The following is a 19,732-nucleotide window of genomic DNA, read 5'->3' on the forward strand; positions in this document are numbered from 1 at the left end:
TCTGAGTAAATACACAAGTTAAATGATGATTTCATTCAAATCCACACCTACCTGGTCCTCTGTGAAAACGTTATTTAAAACCTGACTAAGACTCAACCTGAGGTCCCAGCCAGGACCAGCACCATCACGCAACCTATGGATTCTGCTCTCTACCAGAAAATCCTGCAGGATAATTGGGATGGGAATGTTCCACGCAACATTAGTTCGAATCCTCGGGACTGTCCGTCTGGTTGCCTGTCACGCCATCTCACTGCTTGCACTTGAGCTCCAATCAAGCAGGGAAGCAGTGGCGCAGCCTGCAGCGTGGACTTTTTATTGCAGAAAAGAACGAGTGCAATGGTAAAGTGAAAACTGCCAACGCAACAAAGAAGGGAAATACCTGCAACATACGCACAACACTTTATCTACCTCACATCAATTACCAATTTAGAATTACCAGAAAGGCGTACTGAGAGGAAACCAAACCAGTCGTTTGGTACCGGGCCGTGAGGCTTCAGGCTCAGGTGAGAAATGATGGTTTTCAGGGTTTGTATCGTTTTGTTTTTTTAATCGTTTTTATCGCTAACTCGGTTTCCCTGGGTCTTTTCTCGTGTGTTATGAATAAATCTTCCTCTTTTTTGGTACTGGTTTTATTTTGTTGTATTCATCCGCGACACCATAAAAATATTGCTGGACATAAACCGGTCTGTAGTGCAAAAGGGCACCGCCGCCCTGCAGAACTGTTCCACTGAGCAGGTTGATTGTAACAGCAGATACGCAACGTCTTGTGTACGGTCTAAACGTGGCCACTGATCAATGATGATTGGGCTTTGATCAGTACATATTAATGACACAGCCCATGGTTCCCTCAGCGCTGCTGGTTTCAGTCACTGTACAAATGTCCTGTTTCTAAGGTTGGAAAGCTGCAGTCAGCTGAGACTGGAGGAAGACGCCACGTCCTCATGAACAGAATCAGCCTTTTAGGAGTTCCTCACCTGGATGAGTGAGCATGCACTAAGATGACCTGATGGTTCAATTGTTTTATTAGGTCTGGTTATTGATTGGTCCTCTTCACAGCTGAAGTTTTTATATTTCAATTATTAGTTTTAGATTTGCACAAACAAAAATTCAATCAGGGCTCCTCAGTCAGTCAGTCAGTCCTGGTCCATGACTTTATGTGTCTGCTTGGTACAGCACTATCATACAGAACTCAAATGATATATTATATCCTTGGGCAGTTAATAAACACATCATATTCCTCTGGTAATCTAACCTCTGTTCAAAGACTCATCAGTTGTATTAATAACATTAACTGTTGGAGGTCCAGAAACCTTTTAGATATTATAGTTGATCACATATTTACCGTCCCTGTCTCTTAAACACAGGAATCGATACAAATATATCAAAAGTTAGAAAATGTAATTTCAAACTGACCTAGAAATGTGTTCATGCCAAGCAGGTTACTCTACTCAACGAAGACAACTTTTCTTGCTCATACAAGGAAACCCGACCATATCACCCAGATACTGAAGTCAGAGAGTTAACTTTAAAATCCATGTGGCCCCTCAGCACATTATGGACCTGCAGTCAGACCCAGGGCTGTGCGATATGACCAGAATCTCATCTCCCGATATAAGACATCTATCGTCCGATAACGATATAAATCACACAAATGTAACATTTTCTGTAAAGTCTGTGAATCTCGGGCAGGTGAAGTGTTTCCTGCTGGGCGTCGTGTAGGTGAGTCGAGTGTTTTAACGATGCATGAAACGATACATTTTTAGACAGAAGTTGTAACGGCGCCGTTTCCTTTGTGAGTATTTCTTACGCGGCGTGCTGCGGGGAGAAGCCTGTTCTAACGTTTTAGTCTAAGGTTTATTTTTTAGCACCTGGCGGCTCTTTTTTGCTTCTCATCCGTAAATAATCTGCATCTTTCACGTGATTCAGTTTATTTTGAAAAGTCTCAACAGGATCTTGAGCTTTATTGTGAAAGGTTTATGTGGAACATAAACAAGCGGACACGCCGTGGTGTTACCGTAGTTGTTGCTAACGACAACGCATAAAAACATGCGCTTGTCCGTCCGTAGTGTGGTGATATTAAATATAAGAGAAAGAGAGAACTTTAAGAAATTAATAATAACTACAGTGACATCAGAACATGAAAAATATTGCTGTAAACAGTTTATTTTGCGACACCACGAAACAAACGATAGCGTAAAATGAAACAATGTTTTTATATCGTCATCTGATATATATCGTTGTCAGACTCTCAGGTCATCAGCTGTTCCCAGTAGATCTAAGTGTGCTGAGGGCCTGTTCCTGGACCAGCTGCCTGCTGACCTGTAAATCACATATATTCAAAAACATCCTCAACCCTTTCTGTCCTCACAGGTCTACACTCAGTAACTCTGGATGTGTGCGCATGCACGTCTTTAACGTCTTTAAATCCCCTTAAGACAAAACTACATGTGTTTTTCTTCTATGTTATCTTCAACACTGCATAATGAAATGTGCTGTATAAATAAATTGCCGCTGGATGCAAACAAACAGTGTTGAGTTCACATAAAGATGGTGTATGGTGGATGTTGCTGCTCTTTGAAGTCAGTTAGGTTTAGTCTCTTTCATTTTTGGGCCATGTCGTATTTGATGGGTGGCAGGTCACCTGCTCTGGTTTAAGGCCTCCCCGGGTAAATTTAATGTGTGTTATCAAAAAACTCTTCCACAGAATATTGTATCTCATTCCTCACACGTAGGAGTCAAACTGGGAGAAGATTGAGTGCAGTGGGGGAATTACAGAGTTATGTGGGTCCAGTATGTTAGTTTTCTTTCTGGAGCTGTGATCAGCTAACCTGCTGCAGGCCTCAGGTTTCCTGCCCTCTGTGCATTTAGCCAAGTCAGGATACGCTGAATTTGGTAAGTGATACTGAAGAGCATCAGCAGCTTAAATGCTGTTTGATGATGCTACTCTTGATGTAACAGAGCAGCTAGCATGGATACAGCTGTGCATCTTATTCTTACATTAACTCTGAATAACACAAAATGTAGTAATTTATTGTAGAAAACAGGTCAGAATATATACAAAACCCAGATAATCTACAACAGATTCGGATGATGAGTCATTCTACCTTTACCTAGCAGACAGACTGTGATATGTGACTGAACAGGAAATGATTACAAACGCACCTAAGACGAATCACACTTAGCCCTATACTCACATCATGCTTACACACTGCAAGCACTTTATACATCACAGCCACTGTCTAAGCTCTTGATCCAACATGCGTGTCTTTGGAGTGGCCACAGGGAGCCTGCACAGGGAGCCTGCACACATCCAAACTCCACACCAAGCTTCAGAAGCAGGAACTATCTCTGTGAGACAGCACGTCCTTATGCAGGACTTCCTGTACCGGTGTTACTGACCTGTACATAGAGGTTTTTGCCGACTCGGTGGATTCTGATTCGATGAAGACGTCCGTCTGCCAGATTACTCGGGGTGGGAGTGAAGACGTCCGGTTTCTTGCCTGTCTGCAGGTGATACCAGATCTGCACACTCCCTGAAAAACAAAGCATAAACTGTTACAGAGCAACGCGACGCTTCATCTTATGCTCAGTGTTCGATGAAAACGTGGAATCTACAGGTCTAAATCCAATCTTGTACATATAACATTACCAGGATTCAAATATGTGTACCCTGCATTCTAATGGGTGATAAGATAAGAGAATACACCTGTCTGCTGCAAGAAGGGGACTGCCTATTTATAAATACACCACTACATCCAAGCTTCTTCAGTTACTCTCGAGAGTCTGCAAATATTTATCTCATAGCTCTTTGCTCTGAAAACTGAGCGAGTCAATATGTGCTCAGCCCCCCCCTCCCCGCCCCCACACACACACACACACACACACACACACACACACACACACACACACACTCGCTGCCAGATCAAAGAGTCAGAAAGCTATGCATTGTCAAGTGGAGCTAGGTCAATATTACAATTCCCAGTGTGTAAGTGAAGGGCTTTGTGTTGTGATTCATTTCAGATCCTGAGAGTGCTCCAACAGAGCAAGGTCACTGTGGATAAAGTGTCTCCCCTGCCCTTCACTGTTTACAGAGACCCATGCAATTTGGCTGCTCAGGTTTAACACACACGAGCGGATTAGGGCTCTGGCTAAAAACTGCACAGAGGTGTCACTCAATGTGGCACTCGCAGGTTTGGATGTAGCGTGGCTGTTCGCTTAAAGCTCTGAGGTCTTTGTTGTGTCTCAATCTGAAAAATGGAGACTCTGAGGTGATAAGCTGTAACATATGCAGGGACCTTTTCCTCCAGGGTCCAAGTCAAGCAGTGGAGCTCAGGCTAAAATATGAGCCTGATATTTTCTCATGCTTAAGCTAACATCATGTTATACCTCATAGTAACGTTAGTAGGTTAACAGTAACCATCCTAAATTTCAGTCTGTGTCCAAACAGTGTTTATTTCAGTCCCACAATTTATTTAAAGTGAAGTCGTACGTGATAAATAGCACCGCTACAGGAGATGTCAGTGGACTGCAGGTTAGATGTTGGGAGATCCTTCGGGACTTCCAGATACAGATGGGCAAACTGGTGACATGGGAAGCCCCCAGCAGCCTGCAGGCCTATTGCAGGGTACCCTAATGCAACCCACACTAGGGCTGGGCGAAATGGCCTAAAATCAATATCACGATAAATTGAGCAGTTAACCTCGATAACGATAAATGGACGATAACCACCCCAAGTGCCAAAAAAACAAACGGTTTTTTTTCTTCATTTGATGGGGCTGTGGCAAGCAGCATAGTTCCTCCAGTTATTTTGATAATATTATTCCCCCTAGACCTATTCATTGCAATTATATTATTACCACTTTAAAGGGCTGTAAAATGTCACTGAAAATAAATGAAGACAATAGTAGTAAGCACTTTTAGTGGTTAAGATTTATTAACTGAACAAAATAAAAAGTGTAGGATACAATATGTAACCATGCTCTCTAAAAAATGTAAACAAAATAGTTTAATAATAAATGTTTCACATTGGCTATTCACAAAGTAAACAATGATTGTGCAAATGTAATGCCATCATGGACAAAGGCCTATCTCTGCTAAGGCCTTGAGGTACTATAACTTGTATAACTTGTAAACAAATAATGTCTGGTGGAGGAAGACGTTTTGCTGGTCCTCCTACTCTCTTCTCACTTTGAGCTTTTTTTATGTCTTCGAATTGAATCACATGGTTGTGCTGCAGGTGGTGGAAGAGGTTGGTTGTGTTACCTTGACTTGACGTAACAGTCTTTTTGCAGAGTTTACATTTAACAATTTTTTGATCAATATCATCCTTGTTGAATCCAAAATGTTGCCAAACGATTGATGATGCATTTTTTTTGTTAACAAGCGTCTCCTCTTCCTCCTCCACCAGCTCTACCTCCGTCGCTGCTGCTTCAACATTTAAATCGTCCTCCATTTGTTCACCCGTGTCTCGTCTTGTTTCAGGTAGTAGAGTCATGTGACTCCACCCCGTCAAGTCTGTAACGTAGCACAGCGTCTTAAAGGGACATGAACATCGCCAACCTGCACATGCCTTTTCTTTTCTTTTTTTAAATACCGAATTTACCGACATGGGCAAAATGACGTCGATGAGAGTCATAAATTTCGGTAACGATAAATTTTTGATATATCGCCCAGCCCTATCCCACACTATAAGTTTTATCTACACTGAAAGTTTTAGGCTTAATCTTAAAAGTAGAGAGGCTGTCTGTTTCCTGACTCCAAGCTGGGATTTCACAGAAGAGCGGCCTGAAAGCTGGAGACTCGGCCTCCCTTCTACTTTTAGATATCCCAGGAACCAGTCGGAGAGTTAGGTGCTCTGCTGGGTTTATGTGGTACTGTGAGGTTTGTAAGTTATGATGGGCTGATTATTCAAGACGTTGTATGTGAGGAGAAACATTTCAAATTAAACTTATTAAGGAAACAGATACAGAAAGACTATGGACCTACCAGCCCTGCCATAAACACTACTGCTGTTATAACACCCCGATTCTCCCAGTTATTTATTTCAAGTCAAGTTGTGCAAGTCCAATGAACAGCTTGAAATGGTACAAAGGTTAGTGGCAGAAGTTCACAAAGGTAAGGTAAGCTGTTCTGCAGTAATGGAGGCCGATCAGGCCTGGGAAGCTGCTGCTACAGGTACAGACCCCTCTGTCTGCATTAAAGCAGTGCTGGACACACTGTGGTACCCTCGTCAGCATCAGCTGAACAGGACTGTACTGCAGAAAGTAGAGACAGACCATCATATAACATTATATCATATTGTGAGGAATATGACGAGAATACATTTGAACATGTGAAAATGTCACATAGAGCTGTCACCGCATGTGTTTACATGTGTTTACATGTGTTTACATTCCCCAATGCAAGACAGAGCTGCACGCAGCCTCCGATAATCATTCCAACAACCTCATTTGCAAAATATTGTTCGTACTGAAGGTGGAAAGAAGCTGAGCAGAAGCAGACTCACCGGGAGGAGATCCCAGCAGCTGCTGATGTGCCGCACAAACAAGTGACTCCTCAGTGTCACTAGAGCGCCTCGCTAGCTAGCTGCACTCGCTAGCTAGCTGCACTCCATATGACAGGAAGTGAAACGAGGGATGGGAATTAATGGTGCAGTTACATGTAATGGAAAAGCAGTTCTTTAAACAGCTGCTTCAAAAGTTGGACCTGAGATTTAACAAAGACACAACTTCCCACATGAGCTTTACAATGTGACACGAACTCCAGGGCTGAGTGACTTCAGTTATTGTTAAACTAAAGTGTTCAGCAGTCACCGCTGTGGCGCCACTGTTAAACTATACTGCTGCTGCACACAGGCAGGGAGTGTCTGACCAGTGACAGCAGCTAACTGGGAAATCTGGTTTCTGCATTTACTTAATGCTGCGGCCACAAGCTGCAGGCACACAGAGGCTTTTTCTGTCTTCACAGATATTTTTACTGCATATTTTGCGTATATTGCCCACCCCTCGTGTGCATGCTGTATGTGACCGGCTCTGCATCGGGCGATCCATCAGCTGGTTGGCCGGCGCTGACACCTGCTGAGCTGCCACGACTGCGTTTGACTTTGTGACCCGCATAAAGTAATTATGTGCTTGACTTTCTCACGCTCTGATCTTCCATCAAAAGCACCAAGTGTCAACGGCACAATCTACACAACATTCAACAAACAGACCTTCACACATGCAGTGAGCTGTTGCTGTGCATTAAACTGAAGAGCCCTGCAAATATGACTAAATCCTTCTACTTTAGGCAGATTCTATTTTTTACACAATCGCTCTCAGCCTCCGAGTGAACTTGGAACCAGTTCACCGTCAAGGGAGCAATCTGCTGTGTAATTATGCATTATATCATTTGGTAACCATGGTAACAGGGATGTAGGCGTTCTCCCTGATACCAGAAAGGGGTTAAAAGAAAGGAAAACAGGTGTTGTGTAACTAACACCCTCCAATGCTGCAGGTGGGCGTGCTTAACCCCAACAAGACGTCGCAGTAACTGAGCTGCAGAGAGCAGAGACCATCGTTTCCATCTGTGGGATAAACCCTTTGTCTTCCTACCTTTTGTCTTTTGCGTGCTCGTGTTTGAACACAGGTGTGGGGAGCTGATGTCCTGCTCCATAAATCCATCTCCAGATTCCTTTTCTACCCATCCACCTTCAAATCTATGACACCCTGCTATCATGTCTACCGCTGTGGTTGACACCGCCTCCTTCACTGTTACCAGCGAACACCCATCCTCCCCACGCGGCCGTCCTTCAGACTCCTGACTGACTCAAATTCAGTTTCACAGCAGATACAGGTTTCGGTTACGTGTGAACGCGACGCATGAAACAAACACAAATGGAGAACATAACAATGCAGCGTGGAACAGGAAATCAAAGCCATGTGGATGCATAAGTACTGTAAGAACGGGCCTCGTGTACTAACAGTGTACTAAATGCAGACGTCCCTCTGACCATGGATACAACTGACAGCCTGGCTGCCGTAGACTTTAGAGACTTACTCCCACTACTAACAATCATTTTTGTCCTATTTATACTGCAACAATGCACTTGTTCTGACTTCTTCCTTGGACGTCAGACGCTATCATTTAATTTTCTGTAGCCAGACTTCCTCCTTATTTTTGCCTGGATGGTGCAGATTTCTCTCTCACAACATCAGGGCAGTATGCACATAGTATGCAAACTGAGTCTAAAAGGCTGCTGAATAATTCAGATTCACCAGCATATTGGTGCAGGCTGGTTAAAGATGGTTACACACGTTTCATAAATCTGATGGTGCTATCTGATGATAGCGACTCATTTTTCAAAGCCCGGAAACAAAATCCAGACTTTCCAGTATCTGAACTCTGTGTCGGACCTTTTCCCTCCTTTCTCATCGGTGATGACACTTAAACCTTTAACAAAAACAAAGCTGCTTTGGCCTCTATGAACACTTCTCCCCTTCATGTAAGGCTGATTACTTTCTCATAGCTCCATTTGGATACTGACAGTGTTTAAAGTTAGCTGGTGCTTGCTTTGACTGACAGCTGTAGCTGCTAGCTGTCTGCTAGGCCTCGCTGGCCTCACCACTGTGTTTATGCCTTTTGGAGCATTTTAATGGAATTATCTGACATATAATACGGCCTGCTATGAACTACAGGCCATCCAATAAGATGCAGTTTTTATGATATTCCAGCTGTAATCTGATTACTGTGCTACGTACCACTAATTAGCAGTTGTGTGTGTGTTGTGCCCGTGCAGTTTATGGATTCAGTTTTCTAACCAAAGCTCTTTGGTGGCAGCTGTTGAGTTTTCCTTTCAGGTGGACCCCACACTGAGGTGGTCTGTGGGTCTGTTCCAGCCCCCGAGGAATATTCTGCCCATATATACAAGCTGATTACTTAGCAGCTGCCATTCATATAGGTTCAGTCCTACAGCAGTGTGGTGGATGCATCTGTGGCCAAGTGGACACGAGAAAGTGAGTGCTCTTTGACAAATGCAGCTAAAATGCACCAAATAAGTAAATGAATGTAGTTTTGTTAGCACAGTGATTGTTGTTCATGCTGCTGAGCACCAACAGGTTTGTACTGCTAGGCTCCACTAACACTCACTACTACAGCACACAGATACATGTACAGTATGAGAACCGTCGTTTTCTATTCAGCATTATTTCTTCTTCTTCCTTCGAGTTCTCCCGTTAGGGGCCCCACAGCTGATCACCTCCTCCTCCTATTTAACAGCTCCGGAGGAAATAAAGGAGGAGAAAGCCTCGCTGCCGAGCACACTGGTGCCGTGTTTGCACACATTTCTAAAAGAAAGTGTACAAGCCTTCCACTCCAACAACTCCACCACCATTTTCCTGCCTCAAGCTGTGCTTTACTGTCCTCCCTGTTTCCCACACAGTGACCTGGTGGCAGCGCTCAATTCACAGCTGGTTTCATCAATAAAAGGCCCAAAACGCCTGCCCCAGCATGGCACCATGGTTTTCTTCTCACTCCCATTAGTGCCACTACATAACCCAGACTCTATTCAGAGTGCGATGCTTCTCTGGGAGGCACGAGACAGAAGAGGCTGCACTTAGGTTGTTTTCTCCTCTCTCCGTTACTACACTAATCAACTCGTTAACTCTGGCAAACCAGCTGTTGTCTGAAATCAAGACATGAACCATGTGACAGTGGAAGTGTTGACACCACATTTACAGTTATACGGTGAAATCCAGAGAAATCCACCCGAACGCTGAACTCACCCTTTGTTCACGTGTCAAAATTCCCCACCTGGACTGTAAAACAAACATTTGTCTCTTGATGCTCTTAAGAACAAAGCCCAGATTGCTCTGTGGTCAACACATACTCAAAATAACTACACAGGAATCCAAGTCAGAGGGCTACGGGGCCAAAGTGAACCTTGATTCATAAAAACAGAGTCAAAACAAATATTTCCTCCCATACTGTGAAAGACCTGCTGTAGTTCTTCAGATACCAGGATGTTATTCAGCGCGGCTTCTTTGCCTACGAGAAGCATGTTCATGTTTTTAAAGTTTGCATTCACAAAGAACACGGTTGCACAACTACAACATTTCCACGTGTGATTCCTGTACGTACCATTTGTGGCCAGGATGACAGCGATGTACTGCTGGCTGAAGGTGCTGACAGTGAGCAGCATGGCTGGTCTCTGGGAGGTGACGAAGCTCAAGGCCACGTCCTCTCTGGCTCTGCTGTCCGTGGAGGAGGTGGAGGCCTGAGAGCTTCTGTTCTGCATCACTGAGAAGGGCTCCTGGAAGGTGTAGGTGACGGAGGACTCTCTGTCGAAGGACACAGACACCTCTGTGCAGACACGGGGAAACAGAAGAGACGCGTTCAGGTGCTGATTCAGCCTTTAAAGAAAAATAACTCAATAAATAATCAGCGAGACAAAATCAGCGAGCTCCTTCAGATGTGGTTTATTCAGTATCAACTGGATTTCGTTGCTTACCTAAAAATAGCCCAGCTTCAGTGTCCATCCAGCACAGCAAGGCTGCAGCAAAACTCATTCTAGTATTTCATGATATTCGTGCTGTTTTCACCACTCGGGGCAATTTATCAGACTTCACACGGCTCCCTCTGTGCCCACAAATATTTTTCTCTCCCACAAATGCAGCCTCACTCCCAGAGACCTATAAACAACTTTGATGTGTAAAACTGTTGCAGTTCTCACACTCGACCATACAACCGTAAAACAAGCCTGCGAAGCACAGTGAGGAGGGTCGACAGCGTCCTTCCCCGTGCTCACTTTATTAAAGCTACGAGGTGCAGACATACAATAATGTATAAAGGCTGCTCACTCAGTGCTAGCAGGTAGCTAATAGGTACGTTTACAATATTATCACATTTTCATTTATATGAATTTCCACTGCAGTGTAACTGCATTTGCATTATTAATACTGAAGGTTCACTGACAGTATTATTTGATTTTCATTCGGTATATTCAGAGTGGTCACAGTGTGGTCACAGAGTGGTCACAGTGTGGTCACAGAGTGGTCACAGAGTGGTCACAGTGTGGTCACAGTGTGGTCACAGTGTGGTCACAGAGTGGTCACAGAGTGGTCACAGTGTGGTCACAGTGTGGTCACAGAGTGGTCACAGAGTGGTCACAGTGTGGTCACAGTGTGGTCACAGAGTGGTCACAGTGTGGTCACAGTGTGGTCACAGTGTGGTCACAGAGTGGTCACAGAGTGGTCACAGAGTGGTCACAGTGTGGTCACAGTGTGGTCACAGAGTGGTCACAGAGTGGTCACAGTGTGGTCACAGTGTGGTCACAGAGTGGTCACAGAGTGGTCACAGTGTGGTCACAGTGTGGTCACAGAGTGGTCACAGTGTGGTCACAGTGTGGTCAGAGTGGTCACAGTGTGGTCACAGAGTGGTCACAGTGTGGTCACAGTGTGGTCACAGAGTGGTCACAGTGTGGTCACTGGGCAACAGCTCATATCTGTGTTACACCTACACTCGTCTGCCCCGTTCACCTCAGACCAGCTGCAAGTGGTTTGACTCCTCACACTATGTTTGTCTTCCATCACCGGAAGAACCGTCTGGTTCCCCTGCACCAGTGTGCGGCTCATTACCTGCAGGAACTGTTTGCATTAACTTCATCAAAGCTTCACTGAACTTTTATTGTTGCAGGAAATCTGGAATTTGAGCAGGTTCCAAAAAGAAGACGATCACATTTGCAGTTTTACAGTTTCCCAAATACCTTCATGCTTAATGAAAACTGCCTACGTTTCAGTAGATATATGTATACACACACATATAAATATATATATGTGTCCAAGTTTCCTTTTAAACCTTTCTATTCATGACTGTGTTTGTTTGATACGCTGCAGCAAAAGCCTGGATGAACTGAACACCAGAGTTGTTTTTAACTATTAATCAAATTAAGCTTAATTAAGCTTCCATTAATTGTTATGTACACTTAACTAATAATCCAATCACATAGTGATATTGGCTTTAAAATCCATATTTGAATGCATTTCAATCAGTGTGCGTTCAGCTGATTCTTTCACTCATTCGAGAAAAGACGAGTAACAAGCTGGAACCAGGTTCGTCTGCAGGAGCCTGAGAGGACCTGACTGCAGCACCTGGTGCTGAGGCTGCGCTGCTAGCTTGTTTACTGTCTGGGTTAAAAAGCAAACCATAACTTAACGCTCAAATGAAATGCAGAACGTGTTGGAGAGTGGGTGGGATGAGATCCACGTTGCGTCTACCCACCATCTCAGTGTGCTGCTGCAGCGACGCGTTAGCAGTGAGTGTGTCAGCAGTGCTACAGTCTCTGCTGCTAGCACACACCACTGAAGCAGATAATCTGTAGTCAGCGGCAGCTCAGCTGCATGTCATTGCTGGGTGCCCGGCTTTCAACAAAAGCGTTTACACTAAGTAAAGAACAGAAGATGAAACTGGCTCCGTTCTGTCATGAAGCAAACACACTTTCATTTAAATCTCTGCAACTCCTGAACACGAACGCAACATGCACTCTATGGTAGACAGGATATACATGGATAAAATGAATCAATACTGCTACTTTGTATTCCTTCAGTCTTTGTGCTTTAGGGCTAGTTCTGATTTATGTAACTGAGGTGATTTTGCAGTTTAGTTTTGATTCACAGGGTCGTATCTGTAGGGACCACGTGTTGTGGAGGCTCAGGGAAATGAACAGTTCTCCAAAAACCTGATTTATACATGAAAATATTCTCAGCTTCTGGTTTGAAGTCTTACTTGATACAACACGAATGTCACTTTGTAACTGATGGACCCTGGAGTCAGCGTGCGCCTTTGACCATGTAAGTGACGAGCTGTGAGGAGGGGCCAGCGTCACTTTGCTTCACGGTCAGATCTGCTCTGTGTCACTTCCTGTTTTAACACACCAAAAGGATCTGCTTGAGGCTTGAAGACAGAACTTTACTAAGCGATGGGTCACTGGCACCACATCTACCTGTGGGGTTACACAGTGGGCCATTACCAGGACAGAGAAGGCGCTAAATGTAGTGGGAGAGAGACAACAGGACATCCTGAGAGAGCGCGAAACTCAAGCTGCTGCAGTCACTACTCAAAACAAAGATTTCCATGTGATCGGTAAAGCTGTTACAGCAAGGAGAAGAAGCTCATTGGTTAGAGCTAGGGTTGCCAACCGTCCCTTAAAATACGGAATCGTCCCGTATTTAGAAACAAAAGTACACGTCCCGTATTGAGCTAATAAGGGACGCACTTTGTCCCGTAATACAGTGAGAATCAAAAGTAGTCTATAACCTTTAATGGAATTAACGCTTTGTTTGAAAACATAATTCCCAGCCCCTCTCCTGCTTTGTGACCAATGAGCTGACAGCACACTTATGACAATTCGAGTATGACAATTCAGATTACCGCTCATCTCATTGGTCGAGGAAAGGTCGCTTACGGAGAAAATACCGGAAGACAACAGATGACCACAACAAGAAGCATGGCCAACAGGGAAACAAACGCCGACACTGCGGTGCAAGTCTCGGACGACAGTACACCTAAAGCTGGGCAGACACTGTGCGATTTTTTCAGTCACGTTATTCAGCTCCTGCTCAAACTGCACGATTGACTCGCAGGGGTTAGAAGTTGGTAGGTCACGATGCAGGTCTCACACTATACGGCCCGATGCTCTGATGCGACCTGAGTGCTCACACTGTGCGTCCATAACATGAAGGTTATAACAGAAAATCTGTCGCTCGCTCTCTCTGTCTTTCACTCACACAGACACACCACCACCATCAACTTTGCTAAATTGCTAATGAAAAACATGATCAGGCAGCTGTGATTGAGCAGCATGTAAATCCAACTATTTTCACGGTTGTTGTGGTCGTGATAATTTTGTGATGCCACATCGAAAAGGCTCGGATGAGCTTTCCAAAGTTCTACAAGTTGTGCCTCCATCGCTTGTGTCCAGATCACACGCTGCACAGCCATGCTGCGCCGTCTTTTTCACCAACGTTTACGTGTTTGCGCGTGAGCAGTGTGAGCGGCTGTGGTGACACCCTCACGAGCGATTGATGATCGGGAGCTGCTCGAGGTGTTAATCGCTTCTCGTTACCCCACGTATACTACACGACGCACGATGAAGGCCAAAATCGGGCCGATCACCAAATCGGTCGCACGACTCAAAAATCGGCTCAAAATGGGCCAAAAATCGCACAGTGTGAGCCCAGCATTAGAGCAGCAATGTTTGTTCCCCTCAGAGAAAGAAAAAAAAGGCTGCAAAAGTACAGGGAGGAATGGGAAAAGGAAAACACCTGGCTGGGAAAATACACCATAACACCTATAAAGCGCACTGCACTGTGTGCTGGCGCACTTTTTCCATAGGCATGCTTCTAATGGTGAGCACATGAAGAACATGAGGGGCGTGAAAGCTCGGGGAACCCTTAACCAATTTGTCCACCAGGCCACGGCAGAAGCAGATATGGTATGTAAACACTGGTTTGTTTTTTTAAACCCTCTGGTTAAGGTTAATATGGGCATGTGCAGTGAATATCAGCTCTATGTGGCCAGAAGTGTAATAATATAACTTATTTTGTGTAATAAACAACTGCAAGGATAGATGATTACAACAAATAGATGACTAATACATAAAAGTAATACATAGATGAATAATGATGATGAGTTATGATGCGTAATCATGGGAACAAGCGGGTTTACAAACAGGAGCAGCTGATTAGAAAAGCTGAAATAATACCTCAGCTGAAGCCAATTGTACTAAATGCACTATATGTGCACTGTTACAAGAATGATTTTGTTCTATTGTTTTCTATTAATTTATATAAGTTTAAGTTAAGCAGGACAGAGTTCTTTTAAAGAAAGATTTACTTATATTCTCAAAAGTTAAGCATGACAGGCTTCTGTTTAAGAAAGAGACCTGTTTTACTGTGTTAATGTTGTCATTGTGAGCTAAAAATAAATGGCTAAATGATCATTTGTTTCCCATATGGTCATATCACAAAGAATATGCATCTGCTTAAATCAAATTCAAGTCAAATGGTTAAAAAATAATTTCACACACAAAAAAAAGAGCTACCACACTGGGAAGGGTGAAGACAACTGGGTCGCCCGGCCCTGGCCACGAGGTGTCCCTTATTTATTTTTCAGGGAGTTGGCAACCCTAGTTAGAGCTCCAGCATGCACTCAAAGTATCACTATCACTGAGAACAGACGAGCATGTGCAGATGAATATGTCAGTCAGCTGGCGAGCACATGGGGATGCAGCTAAATGTCTGCTCTTTGTTTGCTTTCACTCACACTGCAGAGAGGAAAAAGCTTTCAGTGACAAACTGTTAGTGTGACTTTGTTTCCCTGAACGTCTGCAGCACACGTTAGTGTGACTTATACAGCAATAGAGACACAATGGAAGCGCGGCAACATTAAATAATCGGGAATGATCCTGTCAGATGCAACAGCACTGCATTTAAACTGTTTCCACATGACAAAACTTTGAATATGCAGTGCTTGAAAATCTGCTTCAAAAAGCTCGCACTCCCACGCAGAGCGAGATGAAGCTGAAACCACGCCTGCAGAAACAGCCAAACCACGGCTCGCTGTAAGAAACCAGCAGCATCTTTGAAGCGAACAGGTTAACATTCCAGACAGGACGGAGCAGCGTAAATTGTACTCTGTGATTAGGCATATTTGCAGCCAGGCTTTTCATCTCTGTTCCCACAGAATGTATATTCAATTTGTTTCTTTGTACTGCATCCATATGCTTGTTTTCACAGCCTGCTCCTCTGCTATTTGTGCTGGCTGTTGATGGGTTTTTGTTGTGATTGTGTCTGCTCTCTTCTCTGCTCACAGACTGCATGAGATAATTTGTTCTAATGCATTTGAAATGTTCTTGGAGCTGGAGTCAGGACAGGTATTAATTGCCTTCTGCATTACTTGCATTTGCTATCGGTTCCCTGTAATGGAATAACCTCGACGGTGATCGATCATCTGTTTGTTAGAATCAACATCATTCAATTAAATGAATTACGCAGCCTGCACGGTTGTTTCCAAGGACTCACCTTGGTTGCAGGTGGTTCCTCCGTAGGCAGACTGTGAGCAGTCACAGATGTAGCCGTTGCTTTTCTCCACGCACCTCCCTCGGTTGTGGCAGAGGCTGCTGGATCCGGTGCAGTAGCCGGGACAGCCGGCGCTCACTCCCGGCGTCATCTTGGCCCTCTCCTCCAGATCGAAGCTGACACCATTGACGGTCAGAGACCTGATGCAGCCCAGGAAGCCTCTCTGCTGGGACGCCGTTCCTCCTGAGACACACATTTAGGATGCACAGGTGATGTGGTGGTATAACGCCCTGCGGCAACTTTAAAATCAGGGTTCGTTTAAAACTGAATGTTAAATCCACGAAGTCGCCAGTGAGCTACGCAGCGATGAAGTCAAGATGAGCTTGTGTTTTAGCCACACGCTAAAGAAGTTTCAGAAAGCAGAAAAAATGGCCTTTGAAAGAGCTCGGCTGTCCTGAGCTACGTGGATATGCTAGGTCGCTACACGCAGAGGTGGACGCAAACCTTAAAGGGGTCACTGTTGCATGTTTAGAGGTGCTGTGCGCGTTCAGGAAACATCACCAAACTGATATATAAATGTATAATTTGATAGACGAGGTGTTGTGGGCGAAACAGGACAGAAGAAATATGACTCGTGACAAATTTCTCCTTTCTGAAGGTGGAAGACGGATGACTTGAGATTGAAAATAATTTATCTGAGAAATAAAAATACAAATGTGTGAATATAATCTCCTTTCATGATCCCCCGAGGCTGACAGATGATACTTGTTAAATCCTTTATTGTTCCACATCGACTGAGGCTCTGCCTATATTTATATATATAGCAGGCATTCGTAATGAGCTGCCTCAGGTGAAATCTCTGGTGAAATAAGGCATGTTTGTGATGGTGGGAGCTGTGTTAGCTTTTGTGCACACGCTGACATTGTGGGGCTCTGTGTGTTTGGCACTGGGCTGACCGGAGGATTCAAACCTTAAACTGGCAACAGTGTAACTGTTACGCTTCTTGGTTACACGTGCCAGCTCAGCAGTGAGCAGCAGCATCTGAAATAAACACAATTTTAGAAGCTGCCAAGTCTCTTACAGGCATTTTGTTTTCATTCAGTTTAATAAAAGTGTAATCTGAACATGATGACATAAAAGTAGAACCAGTATGTAAAGTACAGCCTGTGTGGAGGACAAACGTTCAGCGAGTTTAGCACACGACTGAAAAACAGAGCAACAACATTTGAGTGAATGGACTCGATGGATCCCAGTGCTTTAACAAACACGTGTCGAGTATCAGGTTCATGTAAATACTCTCCTCCCTCTAAGCCTTCATTTTCCATTTTTCTATCTGTGTGTGAAACTTTTCATTGGGAACATAAATTTGACATGTTTGAACCTTGAAGGCAACACTGCGCAAACATCTACCTGTAAAGCTGCTGAATGGATAAAATAATGGAAAAGAGCGATTGCATGGACAGTGTGATATAAACTCATCTTTGTATCAGCGATTAAAAACGTCCATCCTGGCAAAATGTAAAGTCCAAATATCCACAGTTGGATTTTCAGCTTTGAAGCTGAAACTTAGGCGCACGTGTTTTATGCAGAGCACAGCCACAGCCACACTTTACAGGAACAACTAAAGAGTGATTCTCAGCTTCATCTGACAAAACAGCACCAGCTTCAGGTCTTTGCATTGTGAGCGAGCTGTGAGCCAACTCTGGGCCAAACTTTAGAAAGTGTTTCCAGTCGAGCTTTGGGGAGTTTGCAAGGTCCATGAACTCAAAGTCTGCACATCAGTCCTTTTCCACGACGTGCAGCGGAAGCTCACAGATGTTCCTGCGAGGCCGTGAAACAGAGAATCACACGTTGTTTCTTTATGATTACACACACACTGTCTTTATATTTACAAAGCTTCTAATCAAGGCTGTTATTTTTGTCTGGAAACATCAAAGCTGCTGTTTTTAATATTCATTCTAATATTGTCTCTGTGAAGTGCTGTTATCGCCTCCCACAAGAGCAGGAAACGACATTTCAGACACAGTCACATGTTAGCATGAGACCAAACTCAACATCACTTCTGCGCTTTATGAAAATTAAATCTTCAAAAGATAATGTTTTTCTTGTGAGATCCACCGAAGATCGATTGTCCTCTCACTAACAAATGATTTCAGAAGGTGAACGATCCATTAGGTGAGGAAAAAACAGAATTTAATGGGATCTCTCTTTATTATTAAGCAGAGAGATTAAAATGTCAGCGTGTGAACGGCTGCTGCAGAAATATGAGCGGAAGAGAGCAGACACGCTCGCTGACCAAGACCAATCATGAAAAAACAATAAAATACATTTGAAATTGGCTTAACAGCAGAGCAATGCAGATCTTAATATAACACTCCGATGATGTATGTGTATTTAAAGAGCTTTTGTTGCTGTAATTACATTTCCTCTCCATCCTGGCTGTGAGCAGATAAATCCTTCCTGTGACTGTCAGAGTGGACATCGAGAGGAAACAGCGACGCTGCTGTCAGACGACCCCCCCCCCCCCCCCCCCCCCCCCCCCCCCCGCCGAGCTTCATGTTCACTTCAGCTCAATTCAGCTTCATGAAGTTTGGGCCTAAAGCTGTAACGATCCACAGGATGCAGGCCCAAGTACAGGACACGAGACACAGAGCGAAATGCAAACACATCTGTCTGACTCAGGGGAGAAAAATGGCAAGGAGCTGATTTGCAAGGATGAAATCCTTTTTGCAAAGATTTCACAAGGAAACACAAGGAAAGCTCAATGCCAGGCACTGCTAAGAGAAAGTGGAACGTGACAAAGGGAACTGAGGGAGCATCTGCTGGGGCAACAATGATTCGTTGATGGCAGCAGGGGGCAAAAAATCAAAGAATTTACAGAAAAGCAAAAACAAGTGACAGCAAGTGGATCATTTTCACAATAATGCAAAAAGAAGTTAAAGATAAGATTGTGTCATTGCACAGTCAGACTAGAGTCCAGACATCCATCAAAAATGGTGGAGGGCCATGTCTGCAGCTGTGAGCAGCAGAGCCTGTAGGTGACCACTCGAGAGTGACAAAGATGGATTTCCAGGTAGCGGAAAGGCTGAGCACCTGAGCTGTGACAACAAGGAGCGACTTGGAAAAACTCTGTGAACTGAACGAACTGGCAAGGAAACGGCTAGAACGACACTTCAAGCAGAGCAAGATGCACTGGGAGCGAAGGTGGAGGCAGAGTATGTACACAATAAAACAGGAAGTTAACAGAAACCCCAAACCATGATGATAACAAGCAACATGGACGATAACGACACAAGAGCAAGTCTAGCAACAGTTTTAGAGAAATAAATAAATGAGCAGATATAAAACACATTTATCCAAAAGTCTGTTTAATTACAAATATATTTGTAATATTCAAAAAAGCTCAGCAGCTACTAGCTGTGCTTGCACACGCTCAGTGCTCAGTATCAGCAACAGCACACAAGCATCAAAGAGAACATCACCATCACACCACCGTGCTGCCAGGCTGCAGCCCTGGAGACGGGGTGAAGACTACCAGTGTCACCAACACTCAGCCCAGTCGGGTCAAAGTAAAAGATCAAACTAACAGGATGAATGCAGCGTTTACTGTGGGCATCAGAGGCAGCTCCGCCCTCTCTGTCCTAATCCCCTCACACAGTGAAGCACTGATATGCACACTT

The 19,732-nt window shown here is 44.2% G+C and overlaps 1 protein-coding gene across 1 annotated transcript in view; it reads right to left on the bottom strand.

The window, feature by feature from the left end:
* Window positions 1-19,732, bottom strand: part of cntnap5a (contactin associated protein family member 5a) — a 143,186-nt gene that overhangs the window by 6,938 nt on the left and 116,516 nt on the right. Inside the window, exons 18-20 of the mRNA XM_080903767.1 lie at window positions 16,056-16,295; window positions 10,117-10,338; window positions 3,400-3,533 (exon numbers count right to left, since the gene is read on the bottom strand). Coding sequence (XP_080759893.1) covers window positions 3,400-3,533; window positions 10,117-10,338; window positions 16,056-16,295 — 596 coding nt within the window. The remainder of the gene's footprint in view (window positions 1-3,399; window positions 3,534-10,116; window positions 10,339-16,055; window positions 16,296-19,732) is intronic.

Source organism: Rhamphochromis sp. 'chilingali' (genome assembly GCF_963969265.1).
Source record: "Rhamphochromis sp. 'chilingali' genome assembly, chromosome: 14".
Lineage (NCBI taxonomy): Eukaryota > Metazoa > Chordata > Actinopteri > Cichliformes > Cichlidae > Rhamphochromis > Rhamphochromis sp. 'chilingali'.